This window comes from Agelaius tricolor, unplaced genomic scaffold, assembly GCF_023055355.1.
Source record: "Agelaius tricolor isolate 1412-34295 unplaced genomic scaffold, bAgeTri1.0.p SCAF_5, whole genome shotgun sequence".
Classification (NCBI taxonomy): Eukaryota; Metazoa; Chordata; class Aves; order Passeriformes; family Icteridae; genus Agelaius; species Agelaius tricolor.
This window is the reverse complement of record NW_027269265.1, coordinates 9,062,151-9,082,039: the sequence shown is the minus strand read 5'-3', so window position 1 is coordinate 9,082,039 and position 19,889 is coordinate 9,062,151. Positions and strand designations below refer to the sequence as shown.

Here is a 19,889-nt window from a genome sequence, read left to right as displayed (position 1 = left end):
TCATTCATAGGTATTAACCTAGCTCTTTGAGACCATTAATGTGCTGTATGTACCAGAAAAATCTCTCATGCTGCACTGGAAATGAAAGTCCCCACCTCGTTAAAACTGTTGATGCTATTATCATGTTTTGCTCAAGAATGGGATGACAGGGGGCTTTGTTTCTGCCTACATATAGTCCCTAAAAGTACTACACCTACTGTGTCCTTTCTGCAGCACTGATAGTTTGCTCACTGCTCCCCTTTTAGCACCTGCTGCACCTGCCATTTTTGATGGTCATTGCTGTAGAGGTTATAGAGAAATCACACAGCAGCTCCAGCTGCTGAGATTAAGTGTCCCAGGACATTGCTCATCCACAAGAAATGCAATTTTTTGCAAAGGTTTGCTTAGTCAAGCAAACAAAGCAAAGTCCTGAGTCAGAAAATACTCTACTAACTTTGGTAGGACTGTCTCCATATTTAAAACTGGGCATACATACAAGATAGGGACTTCTACAGTCTTTTGCAAGAAGCTCTGAGAGAAACTGTATAGTCTAAAGACATATACAAAGATTTTTCCTAAATTAAAATTTGGTTTAAGGGCAAAATAGGAAAGATAATCTTATTTACTGAAATACTTACAAGTAATTTCCATGTGTAGTCACAAGTTCCTAAGCAGTTCACTCTGAATCCTCCTCATCAGCTGCAGCTTGTTTACTTTATTAGGCTATTTTGAGAGTTTCTCTTTAAATCCCCTGCACCCTCCTGCACTCAAGGTAAGTTGTGGGAACCTGGTTTTGTAGGGTTGACTGTGTCCCTGTTCTTTGAGATGTCCCCTCTATAGAACAACTGTACTAAGTTCTCCAGGAGGTATCTCTTCAGCCCTTCATTCACCCCACCAAACAGCTGTCAACAGGGGAAAAACCAACCAGGTAAGGGTTTACTATGCTGATAGCATTTGCTCTGTTTTTATGTGTTATAACAAGAATGTAGAAGGATCAAGAGAAGTCAAAAATGAGCCTTATTGCCAGAAGGACTGTCTTGCTCCTGAAATTGCTACAAACTGCCACTTGTAAAGCAGTTAAAAATATTCCTGTTGCTTACCTTAATGTGAAGGCCACTGTTATTTCTGTGTCTCTGTAAGAATTGCAAGTGGAGAGCAGTCATGAGGAACTTTGCTAACCCATGCACCTCCTTGTTGTCTTGTAGAGCAGGAAAATGGGACCAGGGCAAACCATGGAGAGCCTGCTATCAAGTATGCATGGTTCAAATCACCCCAAAACAGTGCCTAGAAGATCTGTTCCAAAGGTGAACAAATGCACTCAAGTTAACATGGACTTGGAGGAGAAGAAGCCCAGTGCAGACCTGAGCCTTTCTAGGAAGTCAGAGCATTGTCCAGGGAGCACATCACCTTCCCAGAAGGACATTTCCTCTTCTTCCCAAGAACAGTCTGTCATGCCAGCTCTGCTACCACAGCTGCCCCCACCTCCACCCCTACCTCCTGGGTGCAAGGTGCCCCTTCCCCCTGTTTCCACGCCTGGCATAAATGCCCCATCACTCCCATCTCCTCAGCCATGCAGCAATCCTGGGTGCAGCCATCCTCCCTGTGGCTGTGGAGAGCAGCCCCAGGCTAGGAAGACACCAACACTGAGGATGAAGGTGCTTCACTGGCAGAAGCTGCCCTGTGACGTGGTGAGACGTACGTGCTTGTTTGTAGCACTGGGCTGATGGGTTCATGCACTTTGCCGCTAGAGGAAAGCACTGATGTTGGGGGAATTAACCTTCACTCATAAGTCAGGTCACACATGTGGTTCCATTGCTTGCTCTCAATCATAATCACAAAATGAATATGGAAAGGCAGTTCTCTGCTAATTGGTGGAGGAAATGGTAGTTTGGGAGAAGCTCTGGGCTGAGGTTCTGTGGCTGCTGAAGTTACCTTCTCTTAACCTCTCAATCTCTGTTATTTGTTGATGGGATGTTGTGAGCCTGCACTGATTAAGGTTTGCAAAATGCTCTGAGTGTGTGGAGTGGAAAGATCCTTTGAATGGTCATGTTCTGTGTTCTTCTTAATGAATTGCTGGTGCATCACCAGTGAGTGAACTCTCAGCTGATAGTTTTACTTTGCTTTTTATGTTCTTGCACAGCCGAAAGGTGCACCAGCCAAGATCTGAGGCTGAAAACTTGTCAGTTGGGCTGGGGAATGTGTACCCTCAGAGTAGCCCCCAACTTCATTACAGGGATGTGATTTGTGTGGTGTTTCACACACACACAAAATAACCCTGAGTCTGTGGTTAGTGTGTGCCAAAGGGGCTCAAAGGTCTTGGCTGACTTCCAGCAAAGAGGCTGGAAACACATCTCCAGTTTTTAATACTCGGTTCACACAACACAGATCTCAGTTCTTCCTTGCTTATCTCCAGGACAAGGGGTCATAAGGGGCAAGAACTTGCTGCTGTGATAAAATATATAAACACAGATATAAAAAAACCTGAGCCATGGACCACCTTCCTTGTGCAGAGACACAAACTGAGATTCATCCCCAATGCATTCAGTGTTACTGTTGCAATCTCTCCTAAACCAAAAGGAGGTGAGATCCTGTCTTAAAGGTTCCCATGTTGTACAAAATCATGTTTGGAAGTTCTGTTTGGTTTTTGGATAGGTCCCAATGATTCTGGTAATAATGTTGGGCTTGGGAGTCTTTATCTCTTGCAAAAAGAGATGTTTACTTAATTGGATGCAGCATCCCCTGTTTTGGTACCACAATCAATGTGTAGCTGGTCAGTTTGGAGCAGCCCATTAAGTTCATCTGCTGCCTTCAGCTCAGTGAATTGAATGTGGCAGTAATCTTCCAGGTTTAATTAGGTTTCAAACCTTTGGGATGCCCTCTGTGGGACCTGTCACTCTTAAATAATTCACATTTTTCCAGGGCTAATGAGCATCATATTTCATTCATCCTCAAAAGTGTTTTCCCTTTTACAAATCACACTACCTTGAAACTGCTCCTCAACCTCTATGGTCCATCTTGAACTTTTATTCTCTTCCAGAAAGCCACTCCATATGGGCTGTGATGCCAAGCAGCAGCAAAGAGCTTGTGGAACCTGACTATGCAAGCTTGGAGCTCCTTTTCTCAGTCCCATCAAGAATCCCTACAGAGAAAACAGGGCCAAAAATAAAGAAAACAAAAGAGGTACTTGGACTGCCCACTTCTTGTAGAAAATAGCAAAGTTGTTGGAAGTGAAAAGCTTATTCATTCTTTGTCCTTGTCAATCATTTATAACAAGAAAGTTTGAAATATTTTGAGATCCACTGCCTGAGGCTGCCTTAAAAAAAAAACCACAGGGGAGGTTTAGAATGAAACAAGTTGAAATAACTCTGCTGAGGGATAGGTCTTCATCTGAGGCAGGGAGGACATGGGAATTTCAATATTAATTCTTATGAACTGGAATAAGCAAATAAATTTCCATCAATTTCCTTCTTTATGCCTTTGCCTCTTTCTAAAACATATCTAATAGTCTGTATTGTTGTCATTGGGATTTGATCAATGAAGGTTATTGATTATATTATTACCAAAAAAGAATAAATCTCAACCAATAAACAAACAAAACCTATAGAAAACCTGTTAAATCCAAAGTAAATGTATTTCTAGCTGACTGATTTTTTCCTTTTTACAGATCACATTCATAGGTCCAAAGAAAAGCCTCCTTCTGAGTATATTTCTGAAGCAATTTAAGTGGTAAGATTTGGAGAATAACATCTGAATTACAGATTTGATGTGTCTATGTGTTAATTCAGATATTAAATGAAATTAATTTAGCAAAAATACTTTGCAAGTACTATCTTCCTTTAACAAGAAGTCAACTTTTTTCTCTTTTTTTTAAAAATAATGATAGGTGACAGTCTCTTTTCAGACAATTAATATCATTTTTCAAGCTGGTATTAAATCTAGAATGGACTACAGGTTCCTAAAGAGACAATTTTCATAAATAACAGTACAGTTATATAGAAACATGTTTTTCTTTAGTATTATTGTCATAAATATCAAATTTTGGCAGGAACTGTTAGTGAAGATTGTTGAATGGGAGTTTCAAGTCACTTAATTGCTTTTAAAGAGGCTTTTCCATGGATTCATAGTCAAAATTATACACAGTTTTTATGTGCAGTTTTTCTATAAATAGGAAGCTGTTTGAATAACTAAACAAATGGAAAATTACCAAGTCACAGCCCTCATGGAGGGCTGGGGGAGGAAAGGAATTTGTACTAGTTTTTGGGAAAATATCTTTACTCTTAGATTCCCTGAAACTATGGCAGGATGATGATGGATGTTCTGCTCTCTCTCTGCCCTTGTGTCATGGCCCATGTTAAAAGGGTTTCAAGAAGAAACTCAGCCAAGAAATCCCTTTTCATTAAGAATAAATCAGAATCAGTCAGAGGGATGTTTTTAATTATTATTATTCTTTTTCCATGACAAACTGCTTCTCAGTGGGGGAGAATGGTACATAGCCTAATGCAGATGCTATTTCCTCTTCCTGTATGATTCCCTGGGCAGTGGTTGAGCTCTCCTGGGAGCAGCTGGGATCAAAGAGCTGAGTCCCACTGTCCTTGTGAGGGTTGAGGCTGCTCTGGAGCTGGGTGCTGCCTCTGTTAGCACTGGTGGCTGAGGGAGCCCAGCTCTCCAGAGTCCAAACCTCAGCAATCTGGAAGCACTTCAAACACTTATTGCCTGCCAAAGTTTCAGGCAAGGATTTGAGTTAAAACCTTCTGTGAGCCATTGGTTTTATCTTTGCCTTTGCTGCAAATGGTGGAGGAATTCAAATGTAAATACCTTCTCAGTGACAGTGGATACCCACAGTAAAAGCAGAGCTTTGGGGTTTGTTGTGTAAATATGAACAAAGGCCAAAAAGCACACCTAAATTATAAGGAATAGCACTTTAGGCTTAAAAGAAAAACATTTTCATATCTCCACTGTGCTTTTGAGGACTAAGATCCAAATTATAATGGCAGGCAAGTATAGTATGATTTACTTCAGTTGCTCCTGGAGTGCCAGCAGAGAGATTGAGGTCTTTTTTACCATGTTACTCCCCCAGTGCTCCACATCATTTCTCTCCTTCTTGCAGCTCCAATGAAGAGATTGCTGCCATGATTCAGAAAGGGGATAGATCCAAGCTGGATGCTGAGATACTGAGACAGCTACTTAAACTGCTCCCTGAAGACCAGGAGGTATCTATTAACATGTCATTCTGGTGCAGTTCAGTGCTCAGCTTGAAATACTTGCACTGCTAAAGCAAGAAGCTACGATTGGATCCCACATCCTTCTGCAGCATCTAGGTCAATGAAATTCCAAGGCAGAGTGGTGGGAAGTCCATCCCAGCATCCTGGCCTCTTCACACAAAGGTTGAGCAAGAACATGTTGGGAGACTCAACACAGGTGTAGACAAAGTGCTGCTCTCTATCCTATTATTTTAATTAAGTGGATGAAGCACAATAGGTTTTGTAGACTTAGGTGAACAGAGAGCCTTTCAGAGCAAGTTTTAAAAGGAGGAAGGGAAAAGGACCCTCTTTTCAAAGGGTTTCTGGGTGCCTGTGCACTATAGCTTCCTGAATCTCTGCCTACAGGTCAGGAATTCATCCTAGGAGATGCTGCACAAAGAAAAAAGACCTTCCAGTCAAAACAAAACCTACATGTTTGCCCATGCAAACCAGTTCATATGTAGAATTTATTGTTCATCTGCTTCATTCCCATTGCCTGTGCACACAGCAAGTTTAGAAAAGCAAGTTTCATGCCTGTAAGAAGAGAATGTCACCAGAAATTTTTGTGTGGTTATTTTCCCTGTTAAATTAAATTGTGTGGTTATTTTGCTCTTTTATTCTCTCTTAGATAAATAGCCTGAAATCTTGCAAAAAAGAAAAATCACAGCTGGCAAATGCAGATCAGTTTTATCTCCATCTTTTGGAAGTTCCCAGGTAAGCAAAATCTTCCTTATCTCTTTCCATGAGTGTGGCTCCTACAAGACTTGTCTATAAAAATTAAGGCCTCTGTTTCTTGTGCTGGAGGGGTGCTCCTGACATCCAGTCTTCAGGATAAATCATCTGACTGCTATTTGTAGACCTTGTATGAGAAATTTTTTTTCCTCCCCAAAGGCCAGAGAAACTTTCAGACACCTTTGGCAAACTACAGTTAAAATAACCTTGGTATGAAAAATCCCTTGACTGTTGAGCAGCTATTCCTGTGTGGAGTGAAGCTGCAGACTGAATCCTGTCACCAGGCTGCTGATTCACTCCCCCCCGGGCTACAGATCCCAGTTCACCCACTGGAGAGCCCACAAATCCAAGAGTAAATCACAGCAGTGCCTGTGCTTTCACCACCTCCCCAGTTTTTACCAAGTCAAATGAGGTGCACACAGAGAACTCTTTCTGCTGCTCACAAAAAGGTGGTGATATGTTATAATTAATAGCAGTAGCCCTCCATAAATCTGATCAGTTGCCATGCCACAACCAGAGACACTTTTTTGAAAATGTGGTGGTGAAAATGGGGTTTTTCATTTTCTCAAACTTCTAGCTAGATTTAAAAGTACTTTAGAAAATTGTTTCCTTCCACAATATTAATCTGTGATGAAGCATAAATGTTATTAAAGAACATTACTGCCAAAATATTTCAAATTTGTTTGTGAAGTTAAAAGAACCAAAATCCTGGCTAGTCTTGCCTGGGAATTGTAAAAAATTATGGCCTCATTATGCAAGGTAGTCACTGCCAGATGTCAGTCCAGCATTGCTTTCTGAAAGAGGAGATGATAATAGTTTCTAGGACATCTTTGGAAATATCTGTGTTTGATTTATTTATAATCCAGTTCTCATGTCAGAGCATTAAGGAGACCATAAGAATGTTGGTACTGTGCTTTGCCTAAAATGGATGATGCTCTTGCTGAACACAAGTCAATTAATCAGGCCTGTGGGGTTTGTTTTTTGTGGTGTTTGTTGTGGTTTTTTCCACTGATCTCCTTTTAGCTACCAGTTGAGGATTGAATGTATGCTGATTTGTGAGGAAACAAAAATTCTGCTGGAGTGTCTGTGGCCAAAAGCACAAGCCATCAGGACAGCCTGTGAAAGTAAGTACATCAGTGCTGCACCAGTGCCTGGGTTCAGCCACTTTGTTCTACTTGATTAGCATCAGTGGTAGCCTATGCTATAATCTAATCAAAATTAACCTTTTAATTGCTGAATGTGTAGTGAACATCAAAATGATTCTGCAAGTTCCTTCTTCTAGAGTACATTCTGAAAAATTGCAGTTTGTGCTGTTCTGCTCAGAAGTAGTAGTTTTTCAGAGAAATAAGGAAATTTCCTTCATCAGAGAATCACAGAATGGTTTGGGTTGGAAAGGGCCTTAAAGATGATCCCATTCCAACCTCCCTGCCATGGGCAGGAGCACCTTGCCATAGACCAGCTTGCTCAGAGCCCTACTCAACCTGGCCTTGAACAGTTCCAGGGTTCACAGAATCATTTAGATTGGAAAAGATCTCTAAGATCACTGGGTCCAACCTTTGTCCCATCAACACCTTATCAACTAGACCTTAACACTAAGTGCCAAGTTGTTTCTTGAACGCCTTCAGGAATGGTGACTCTGCCTCCCTGGCATTCCATTTCTTACCAACTCTTTCTGTGAATAAATTCCTCCTGATGTCCAACCTGAACCTTGCCTGGTTGAGGTTGTGTTCTCTCATCCTGTCACTGGGAGAAGAGGCCAAACTCCCTCTACAGCTTGAGGTTGTGTTCTCTCATCCTGTCACTGGGAGAAGAGGCCAAACTCCCTCTACAGCTTTTCAAGGACTTGTAGACAGCAGTAAGGTCTCTTCTGAGATGGAGGTGTCAGTGCCAGATCCTGTATAAGTATAGGTTACATTTTTGTGTGCAGAGATTTTTGTCCACAACAATGAATCAATTGTAACTATTTTTCCTGTAGTGTGCACTGATGCAGTCCAGCTTATCTCTGTGGTCGAGCAGAACACAGTGACATACCAGAATCTGATGTGGCTGCCAGAAAAAGGCATCCCAGATGATGTTCACCAAGATTTCAGGAGACTCCTCCACCCAAAATTAGCCCTGGTTTAGTTTTGTCTCTTTATTGAAGATGCTCTAGCATTCCAGCTTCAGTTCAATAGTTTCAGAGAGTCATTGATCTCCTGTTAAACACTTAAACTGCAAACTTTTATTTTCACACACAAAACAGGGCGATACCTGGATGTCTGATGTCAGTGCTGTGGTTACTCTTTATGGGAGTGCAATCAACAGCTCTCTGTAGTCCCACCCTGACACCCCTGCTCCCACTCCATCCCATTGTGAGGCTCAGTGTTTCTGTTCTAATTCTGCCGAAAACTTTATTCTTACCCCAGATTCTTCTGCAAAAATGTGCATCTTTTCATTATCATTCTCACTAACAATGATAACAAGGCACAAAAAGCCCTTTGCTTCTCTTAACTAGAATGATATGTGCTGGTAATGAGGACTATAGCCTTTCACAAGTGTATACACTTTCTTGTATGTGGTTCTCCTTCATAAGGCAGCTGTAGGGTTGACACATCTATACTCCAAACTTAATGGAAAAACTAGTTTTCCATCTACTTCGGAAGAAAAGAACACAATAGAAAGTTACTCATTTCACTTCCATTCAGCTGATTTATTTCTGTACTGGTATTTTCCCAAACCCATAACAATGGCTTGACATAATCTTGGATGAAAATTTTGTTACCATCACTGGCAAACCTAATGAAAATCCTATTTCAGATAATTTAATTTAATTTATTGAAAATGTCTCTCTCTTCTTATTTTTTAGCAATTCTTACCAGTCACCGACTGCCAGTGTTCTGCCAATTGATTCTTAAAGTTGGAAACTTTCTGAACTATGTAAGTAAAATTATTTCTTTACTTTTGTATTCTAAAGATAACAAAATAATGCAAGACTTGAAAACTGAAAGAAGGAACTTTTTTCTGTATCTTCCAGGGGCGTCACACTGGAGATGCTGGAGGTTTTAAAATTAGTGCCTTGCTCAAACTAACAGAAACAAAAGCAAACCAAAACAACATTACTCTTCTTCACCATATTTTGGAGGTACAACAAAACTGAGAAATTAATCTTGTGTGCATTATTCTCAAGTATTAATTCCCCAGAAGCTAAGGGGCTTTTACCTCAGTAATAGCCCGCTATAGGTAACTGGAGGGTGAGCCTCTGTGCTGGAAATACCATGGAAACTTTTCCACAGCTCTCTGTGCAGATGAGATCACATCCATACACAGTAATATTTAGAGAAGTAACACTAGGTTTCCTTCCTCAAATTCACTTGACATGTCTGCTTGCTGTTTTCTTTCTCTTCTTCAACCGCTCCCTTGTGTTGACACATATCCCAAATGCATCTGTCAAATGAAATTTATTTTTGTGGTATGAAGACAAAATCTCAGGTCAGCCTGCACACTGTGGCAGCCCATGGGATGTCAGCTTGAGCACTTAAAATGAGTCTGTTCCTTTTTTTTTAACTCCCTGTGGGTGCCAACATGAGAAAAAGAATGAACAAGACTAAATTTATCCCTACACTTATAACAACGAAAATGAAGTGTTAAGTTTTCAGTCCTGATGTTGTCCAGCTGAAAAACTTTCATGCTCTTTGACAGTGTTCATAAGATAACCATTTTTTCTCTTCAATTTTAGGAGGTTGAAAAAAACCACAGAGATCTCCTGCAGCTTCCCAGAGATCTTGACTTTGTTTCCAAGGCAGTAGGGTAGGACATTATTGTTTGTTTTTGTCATGTTTGAATTGCCAACCTCTTTAAAGCCAGCAAGGAGCTGAGTCATTTTATGGTGCTGTAATAAGGTCACAGGATTTCTCTGCTGTAGGAGAGAGTGGTTCCCTTCAACACCAAACAGTGTGGAAATTTTCACATTTCAATCTGGTTAAGACTTTTAGGTGGGGCTCAGTGTGATTTTTCTTTCTGTGGATCCAGTACTGCTTTAGAAGCAAAGTGTGTAGATAGTGAATTTCCCTCTTTTTCAAGGACCAGATTCTTGTTCCACATATTGCAATAGAAACATATCTTCCCTGAGGTTTCTCAGTCAGTCCAAAAAGTGTTTGGACAATATTTTTGGGGTACACAATGTGACTCTTGGGGATGGTCCTGTGCAGGGCCAGGAGTTGGACTTGATGATCTTGGTGGGTCCCTTCCAATTCAGCACATTCTGTGATTTTAGGTGAAAGCCTGTCTGAAGGTACAAAGCTTATGTAAGAAGGGAACAATTGGGGTGGTTTACTGGCAGCTGGGGGGGGGACCTCAGGACTCCCAGAGTTGACTATCAGCACATGTTTCTAATACATGTGGGTAGAAAGTCAAAAGTCTCCAGAAACAGGTTTTTTCTTTTCATGTGCCAGAAAGCCTAATGAGTCTATCACCAGCTCTTTCCCTTTAACTCAAAGGAGTCATGTGGAGATATGTTCAGTTAAACCAATCAGAATCCACATTTGTAGCACCAGGATTAACATTTTTAATCCTGTTATGAATCCAGAGGATTCACAGGAACCTTGTAGTGATTTTGATTTCATTGTAACTCAAAGAAAGAGTAACTTCTAAATCTGCCAGTGGATTGACATTTATTATATAGCTGCTAAATAATTTTTGAAAGTATTTTAATTCCATAATTTAATTCCTGTGGCTTTTGTAAGTTAGCTTTGCAGAAGATAAACTGAATGCTGTTTCAACTGTGAATTTCTTTTTGGATTGTGTCATAACAGAAATACATTTCTTGACTAAAACTAGGTCTTGCTGGCCAATTACATAAATGCACATTTTGTATAAAGTAATTGCCCTCTACTTTAGTCAAGCTCTCAAACTTAGAAAATTTATTTGCTAACCAACCTGTGGAGACCTGTGCATGGTGCAAATCCTGCAAAGGACTCTCCTAACGCTGCTCACATCTGGATGCACCATGAAACACCAAGCCAGGTTTTGCTGATTCAGTAAATTTTGTCTGGCACAGAGAGTAGTTCAGAACTACGGAAGATGTTGGTTTGGCAGTGGTTGTGTTTGGATCTCCACACAAGCTAAAGTAACACAGAGAGCAGACAAAATTCTGGACTATAAATAGATTGGGGAGAAAAGGCAAGGAGGGAAAAGAACCAGCTACATAAGGACAGTGCTGGCACTGGGGAGATGAGCTTGTGTTGCCTATGAATAAAAATAGGCTGGAATTTTTTTGAAGTTTTTTGAATACTAGGACAGTGAGGTTCTTCCACAGTCCATCCAGGGAGGTAGCGAGAGCAAAAGCACAGAGTCTTTCTTAGATGAGGGTTTGTGAACATGAAAACGCATTTCTACAGAAAAGAACTACCTGCAAAAGCTGGGCTGGACAATTAATTCCATGTTCATTTGCAGAGATGATACTGTTTATAATAACATTTAAGTTAATGCAAACAAAAGACTTACCTCTTCAATGTACTGTCCCTTTTGTGGACCTTTCAGAATCCACATTGATGCCATGCAGGCCGAGGCAGGTGCCAATTTGAAGAAACTGTTGGAAATAGAGAAACGTTTATTTTTGTCAACAGATGATTTAAAAATACAGCATGGAAAATCTGTGCAAGTAGGTAATGTGAGTGTGACATGTTTCCCATCTTTCTTCCTAAGCACTCTCTTCTTAAAGGCTGTGTAATTCAGATTACAACTGGACATAAAGCCCTATGGGAAAGGGGTCATTACTACCCTCCCACTGTGCCCCAATACAAGGAGTATGCCAGATTTTCCTCCATTTCTGTAATGTGGTACTGGATATGAAACAGCTGATAACCAGACAAATTTTTCTGTGGGTAAAAGAAAGGAAGGCCCTAAAATTAAATGTGGGCTGCAACTATAAATGTGTACAGCACAGCACAGAAACATGTTTTGTCTCACTGCGCTTTGCGGGGAAAAAAAGTGGACAGATTTGGAATATGCTTTTCCCTCCCCTCCACCAAAACCATATTTCCTAACATCCTAGATTTTCATATACTCAGAATGGGTCACTTAACTAAAGATGTAAGGTAGAAATCCTGGTGCTGCATGTCCCTTACTCGCTCATCCCAGGTTGGGCCTCATTTCCACATGGTTGTATGATGAAATGAGGGAAAATGCAAATGATTCAATTCAGAAATGAATATCACACATTGTGAACCAATCTTAGTTTTTTAAAAACTCACTGCTCTCTGTTAAGTGGCTGAAATCTTCTGGGCAGCTCAGAATACGCTACTTTTTAATATGCATAAATTGTACATCAAAATGTGTCTCAGGGCAGCCTCAATGCTTCAAAGGACCTGCAGAAGGAATTTGCCACCATTGAAAAGAAGAAGGAAGAACTTGCAGATTATCTTTGTGAAGACCGAAAAAACCTGTCTTTGGAAGATGTATTCAGCACAATGAAAACCTTCAGAGAGATCTTCCTCAAGACCTTACAGGTGGTTTCCCCTTGTGGCTGTTTAGAAATAGGTTGAGATCTTTCTCTTTTTTTAAATCAAGCAATAATTTCTATTTTCTTCTGCTCTAAGCAGGGCTATGTAACCCTGGTTGCAGAAGTAAATGAAGGTAAATTTATGCGCTTGCAAACTGCAGCAGAAAATAAGTATGTGGGCAAATGCAAAATTTGGGGTCTTTTGGTTTTTTGTGGGGTTTAGTTTTGTTGGTTGGCTGCTTGGTTTGGTTTTTTTTCTTTTGGGGGGGGGTGGGCTTTTTTGCTGTTGAGAACAGTTTAAGTCATTTCTCCCACTGACAATTATTAACCAGACCTGAACGTAATAGGACCTTTGTGGCATGTGAAAGAATGTGCAACCTGACATGCTTTATAGACTTTGCTGATAGACAAAAGGTAAATTTTCCAATAGGCAAAGCCTACCTAGAAGGTGTGTTTATGTGCTGGTATCTCATTGTACTAGTTAGCTCCCAAGAGTGTGTTTTGTGTTCCAAAAAACCCTTCCAAATCTCCCAATGGAATATATTTCTTAACTTATAGGACTTTACTCCTCACAATAAGGAGTACAGCAACTTCACCATAAAAGTTGTGTAGAGCACCTTCAAATTTGTAAACTCTCTAGTAAACCTCTATTTCATTTCCCTTACTACACACTTCACACCTGGACTAATGTCCTTCCTTTAGGGTTTTCTTAATGCCAGGTGATGGTGGCTTCACATTCACACATATTTAACAGCAAGGATCACCCATTCCTGTGCTGACTCCAGGAGAGCCCCAGCCTGGTTAAACCTTCTGTAGAGAGAACCATCTGCATTGCAAGAAGAACTGCAAGAATACAGACAGCTCTGCTGCCAAGAGAGACTGGAGGAGTGCTTCAGGGCAGATCATGGATTCAGATGAAAACAATCACGTTTCTGAGGAAGTTATAGAAGACAAAAGACAAAAAATAAATCCTCTACTGTTCCCACTGCCTGCTTCTCCAGTAAAGCACTGAGCTGAAATTTTCCAAGCAACGCAGCTACCTGGGCTCTGAAATGATGTGATACTGCCACAGACAGTCTGGAAAATTAACCCTACAAACCACAGATGTTTTGGCAATAGGCTTGATCCTTAAAGTTCCTAAAATTCTAGGCATAAAGAAAAGAACTAAGAGAGCCAAGAACACAATGGGTCAGCATCTGTGGAGAGCTATACTGGAAATTTACTGCAAAGGGTAATTTCAGCAATGGCAGTTCTTTCAAGAAACAGTCCCAGTAAAGGTTATAGAGTGTCCTAGTACAGCTGCAGGAGACTCAAACTACATTTCTGGGTGCTTCTTGCTCTCAGCCAGGTCAGAGAAACTAGAAAGAAGCTTCTTTTTGTATCCCAGAATGTAAACTCCTTTTCACCTCATTTTGCATTCCATTTCTGAGCAGCACCTCACCTGAAAGGTACCACAGCTATTAGCCATGTTGTCTGCACCTCTCTCCTCCACTGCAGACCTAGAATTAATCTCCTCTTTCTCTTGCCTTTCTTTCTCACTATTACCTCAGTAAAAATACTATTTGTACTTGAAACAGCAACATGCTGAAAAGCTTAAGATTTTAATTTTTAAAGCATCTTTTTATTCTGTGATTTTGATTTTTACACTAGAATCATGCCACAGGCATCATCTCTTCCCAGTGCCATTTATTTTAAGCTTTAATGCTAAGGTGTAACTTTTATTTTGAGATGAATCTTCTGTGTAAAGCACGTCTCTTAGCACTGCCAAAGTTGTTAGTGCTTACTTTCCATTCCCATATCAAATAAGAAGAGAAATAGTTTTGATAAATAGTGATTCTTCATGTCTCTTAAGCTTATCTACAGAGAATTGGGTTTATTACTTTCTTCAAACAAAATCTTTCTCCCTTCCCTGAGGGTTCTTTCTGATCCCTTATCCTTCAGGTAATAAATTGAGTTACGCAAATGGAATTACTTTAATAAGACTCTGCCATCTTTCTCTCCATCTACCTGGAGGAAAAAAGCCCAAATCAACAAAGTCTTTCCAAATACCCAAATGATATCCAAAACTGACAAAGTGAAAGGAAGCAAGGGAGCTGGTTTGTCATCCAGGGCTGATGACTGTTTCACCAGTTCTCAAAAAGTAAAAGAAGCAGATGGCAGGAGGAAGGAGACAGGGAGAAAATAGCTCCTCAGCTCAAAGACAAAAAATCAGAAATGGAGTTTTGCTTAGAACTGAGTGGCAAAATTGTGGGGAAAATAATCACTGTGTGATTATAGAGGATTGTGGGAAACATTTGATTTCCCTTAGCATTTGCAGCTGTTCTTAGAAGGGACCTGCCAGCAAAGAGATGGTCTTATCTCAGGAAAAGGAGAAAAAAGTGTTCCACAGAATCTGCTCTAGGAAGCATTCAGTTGATGGCAGAGGTTCTACAGACAGCTCTGCACAGGGATAGTTCCTCTGTGTCCTCCCCTAGGACAACCACACTGGAGCAGCTGCCCTTCAGTAGGGTGCGTACAGTGTTGGAACAGGATGTGCTTTACATAGTGTGGGGATAAACAGCTGTCCTGGAGCATCTTTTAATTCAAAAATCAAGCAAGTATCTAACATCCCACAAAGTGCAAATCCCAAGTGACTCCCTCTTTCACCAAATCTCATCCCTGCAGCTGCCTTCACTAATCCAGGAAGGTGGAGAAGGGTTTGTGAGTATTCATTCCTCTGCCCTACTACCACTGTACCTTTTTGGGCTTTCTTGAAGAAAGTGTTGAAGAAACTTTGTTATGTGTGTTTACATTGGATTGTTAAGTTTTGGGGATTTTTTTTACAATTTTTCTGAAGAAAAATTTAGTTCAGGCTTGCTCAATTGATCAATTTATTCCTAATGTGTTTTTGCTTGTTCTCGCTACTGTGTGTGCTGTTCAATAAGCAGAACAACACATCCCTGAATTCACCTCCTTTATTTCTTATGGCATATTACATAGAGACATTCTCCCAGGGCCCACCAATCTGCAAGTCTCCCAGCAGCCATAGTATCTCAAAGATGTTATGCTAAGACAGCAGAATTTATCATTCAAGCATATAGGAGCCCTATACTGATGGAAGGCTTCATAAAACTTCAGCCATTCTTTCAGAAGCACCCTCTATTTGGGGCTAATGGATCATTTTCTTTCTCTGTCAAGAGTATGCAGATTTTTTTTCCTTTTCAAGGCACCCAGTGACAGTTTCCACAACCTTGAGCTTCTAATGCTCCTATATTTCAAACAGATTATCTCTGTTACTACTCACAAGTTTTCTTTATTTGTTTGAAAGTTCCTTTGGACCAAAGGATCCTAGATTTTTACTTTCTATAAAGTAAAGAGATCATTCTATAAACTTGTGCACGTTTTCTTGGACTTGTTCAGCTCATCTTATGGAAATAGTGGCAGATGATCTATAGCAATCAAACAGATTTATCACTATCATGGGAAATTGTATTTTCTGCTTCAAACTCTCTGCAAAGCAGACCACACACATCTCATCAAAACTCGTATCTGCACCAAGTCATCAGCATCTTCCTGGGTGTTATTAGGCTTTGTCATATGACACAGCAGCCAATTAAGTACTGATCTACCTGCAATGTGTAGATTAACTACCCACTGGTTGCAATCAAAAGCAGGCAAGCTTCCAGGTGGGATGGCAATGTTCTGGTGACAAATGCAGCTCTGGAACAAGAACTGCAGGAGCATTTAAGAAAATGGCTTTTATCATCTTTATGTTATACTATAGTTATCTCAGTTGGTCAGATCTACCTTCTCCCACTGTTGTGCTAGTTATCAAAAGCCAGTAATACCCTTCCACCAAATAATCATCTTCTTTTGCTAGCAGTAATCATTCCAATCCTTTTTCTTCCTCCATTAATCGTATTATTCTGCAGCAGAATAATACGATTAATAATAGCAGCTCTGTGGAGACCAGAATCCTGCCTATCTACATAAATCCCAACAGGATTTATGCCATTCTGGCAATTGTGTGAGTAGTACCAATAAACATCCAGCCTGGACTCTGGCCCTGAACTGCAGTGCAGAAATACTACTGGCAAATTTAATGAGAGCCTGAAGAGAAACTGTGAATTGCTGTTTAACACAGCTGAACAGCTCCTGAAAATTCTGGTAGAAATCCCTGAATACAAACAAGGTTGCTATGGGATAAATCTCTAGAATGCTAATTAAGTTAAACTAATGTTCTCTATTGTGGACAAAGGGACTAATTAAGAAGAATGCATTTCAGTCCATAGTTGAAAGTTGCAGTTAAAGCTGATGAAATAGTTTGCTGGTAACATCATCCCATGGAGAAGGCCAAAGGGATTGACCAGGAAGCTCTGTTCTGCTGTTTACCCTCAAACCCCAGCAGCTGAGAGTTTTAAGTGCACACAGGGCATGTTCAGAATACCTATTCATTGCAAGCTGAGTGTTTCTTAACAAGCTCTTCCTTCAGAAACTCTTATTTATTGTTTTGTTTGTCATTCTGTCTGAATGCAGGAAAATCAAGAAAGGAAGGAGCAGGCTGCAAAATCTGAGAAAAGGAAGAAACGGTTTAAAGGAGAAGATGCAAAGAGGCTAAAGGGAGAGTATGGAAAGTGTCATACATTTAGCAATTAATTGTTTTTATTAGCCAATCTTTTGTTAATTAGAAGGACTTTATCTGTTAGCTCAGGCAGATCTGATGCAATGAGAGTCACTTAGATGATGTAGTTATCAAGCAGATGCATAGTGAGAGATCAATTATCAACTTTCGAGTGCGAGTGAATGCTTGGAAGAAATCATTATAGGGATATTAGAAAAAAATACCACTCTCAATGATCAAGTTTCTCCTACTTTGCTCAGAAGTGGAGGATATCCTGCTATTGTTCTGAATAGTTCTTGGGAGGCTTTTAGGGTTATAGAAAGCTGCACACACTTGAACTCCATGCAGCACAGTAGGCAAGTTGTGTCTGGTGTTATTGTTACCACATTTGATTTCTTCTGATCAGAGATCTGATTCCTTAAAGGAGTTATGTCAGATCTTAAAGGAGTGTCTGTGCTGATTGATGCAGAAAAGCACTTGCTGTGCTGGGCCTCCTTGGGTGTGAAGCAGTGCTAATATTGGCATGTGTATATATTAAATTCTTATTTTGCCTAATACTTGGCATCCACTTTTATTGAAGATTTCTGCCAATAACATTTGGTTACAATTCTTGGTTCTTCATAGCACCACTGCAAAGAAGCTATCAGAAGCCACTCCATCTGAGTGGAGTTCATGTATATTTTGTGCTAGATGCTCAACCCTTGGAAGACTGTTGTTTTTCTTGTATCTGGTGTCTAAATAGATAGCCTCCTTTTAGATCCTCTTTCACAGTTATTCACTTTTAGAAATACATTTTTTAGATACTTGAAGTCCATTGAAAACTGACCAAAACAAAGTTTTCAGTATTGTCTTGTCAAGTTCTACCACAAATATGTTTTACATACTTTGCAATCATGACACACTTAATGTAAAGCTGCAGTTTAAAATAAAAAAAAAAAACAACTTTTTTCTGGAAATACAAAAGAGTAACATAGTATATGATAAAATAAAGTCAGGAAGCAACACTTATCAGCTGTAAGAATTAAAGGTGTGCTTCAGCCCTGTGAAGAAAAGGAGCACCAAACCAGAAGAACCTTCTGTATTTCTAGGAGATAGTTTGGGTGGACCCGTCATTATTTTTGTTCCTTTGTGATAACAAAGGTGAGGTGGATTTAATTCTTGGGGAGTATAAACTTGAACATTAAGAGCATTTAGAGTCTGAATTATTTTTCAGTATTGATTTTAGAGAACTGTGTATAGCAGTGGTGGCAATCAGGAACTTTTAAAATCTATTTTAATCTCAATCAGGGTATGGTGACAAAATAACAGAGGGTATCAGATTGTCACAGCAGGATGCTGAAACTCAACATTCTTCATTCTATGTAAAATGGGAGTTTGGGGTTTTTCTAATCATATAAGCAAGTTGAGGAATTATTTTCTGAAGAAGGGAATGAAAAGAGTAAATCTGGTGAACCCCTATCAGCCTGTGCTTACAGGATTGTCAAGGCCTGGTTCCACAAAGAATGAAATAACCCTTTAACTTTGCAGGTATCTCCCTTAATGCCAGTGCCACACAGCACTAAGGGCAGTCCTGTGCAGGGATCTTTAAAGGTCCCAATCCTGCAGTCTCTGAATCTCTGACCTTAAGTGCAGTCACATGCTCTGTCAGTGTGAATATCTGATTTGTCCAGTTGTCTGAGGATCATTTCTCTGCAGCTGACAGATCTGCCAGGGACAGCACACAGCAGCAATGTCCCTTAGGGCCAGCAATAATCTTGCTCTCTGGATTTCAAACAGGAGAGTAAAGTCAGAAGCGTCAGAAGCACCCATTGCTGATGTATTTAGAGATCACAAGTGAAGGCTTCAACTGCTGAGAACAAAGCTGAGTCAAAAACTGCTACCAAAATTCAAGTGGAGGGTACTAGTTAGACAACTGAGCAATATCTTACTTGAATCCATATATCGAAAACAGCTTTTCTGTGAATAAGATTTAAGACAGGATTTCCAAAATAATTTGGTGACAGGCCCATGCTGATTCCAGGGACTCAGACATTCTAGGGTTGGGGTTTTTTTTTTAACTCATGTAGACATGTTTATATATGTATGTTGATTTTTTTTCCCCCCACACTTCATAGTGAATTAAGCAACTCCCCTGCTTTATTTTCTTCAGCTTCTGTTGCAGCAGCTTTCATTACTTGGCACTTAAATTCTTCTACACAATTCTATCAGATGATTGCAAGGATTATATATATATGTTATTTCAAGAAAAATAACATATATTGTATATATGTTACTGCAAGAGAAATAACATCTGGAGATTTCTTTAGCTACTAACCAAGTGGAAAAATTAGCTGCTTCTAATGGAAATTTGGGAATACAGCTAATGACCAGAGTAAGCAACAGAAGAAGACTTAAGAACAAAATATGGAAATATTAATTTAAATATCTGGTAAGCATTTACATATGCCACTAAAGTACTGTAACTGCAGCAGAAAATGAAATGTTAAAAGATAAAAAGCAGGTAACTTTTTGATGAACAGTACAGAAGTTCCAGAGCATAACTGCTATTATTACACATAGAAAGCAACTGCATAAGCACACTCTTAATACAATTCCATATATTGATACATCCAGGGTCAAATACAAGAGCTTTCCTCTAGCAAAATTCATACTGTCTGTTTTTACACAAGACTTACTTGTTTTGCTGTAAGTAACAAGCTGATACATGATAAAATGTCACCAACACAAATTGCTCTTGCAATAGTGAAAGCATCTAGTCTTCAAGAGCTGGGGAAATCAGCTGATATTCTGCTGCTAAAATCTTACTGGGTCACTGTTCTATTGCTTGCTTTGGTTCTTATAAAGCATGTAATAATGATTT

At 39.9% G+C, this 19,889-nt stretch overlaps 1 protein-coding gene across 3 annotated transcripts; it reads left to right on the top strand.

Annotated features, from left to right (window-relative positions):
* Positions 1–686: 686 nt before the first annotated feature.
* On the top strand, positions 687–19,177 carry LOC139589721 (inverted formin-2-like). 3 transcript variants are annotated; one of them, XM_071426314.1, is made up of 13 exons: positions 687–907; positions 1,185–1,674; positions 3,017–3,159; positions 3,644–3,705; positions 5,087–5,189; positions 5,848–5,933; positions 6,975–7,075; positions 8,797–8,867; positions 8,965–9,072; positions 9,667–9,737; positions 11,469–11,589; positions 12,272–12,436; positions 16,945–19,177. In XM_071426314.1, exons 2-13 carry the CDS (start codon positions 1,194–1,196, stop codon positions 17,062–17,064), a joined length of 1,632 nt encoding a protein of 543 aa, XP_071282415.1. In that variant the 5' UTR covers positions 687–907; positions 1,185–1,193; the 3' UTR covers positions 17,065–19,177. The 3 variants fall into 3 exon arrangements, with proteins under 3 accessions (XP_071282415.1, XP_071282414.1, XP_071282416.1); XM_071426313.1 differs by lacking the exon at positions 16,945–19,177 and adding an exon at positions 12,530–14,701; XM_071426315.1 differs by lacking the exon at positions 16,945–19,177 and having other exon boundaries at positions 11,469–11,593; positions 12,272–12,409.
* The last annotated feature ends 712 nt before the right edge of the window (positions 19,178–19,889 follow it).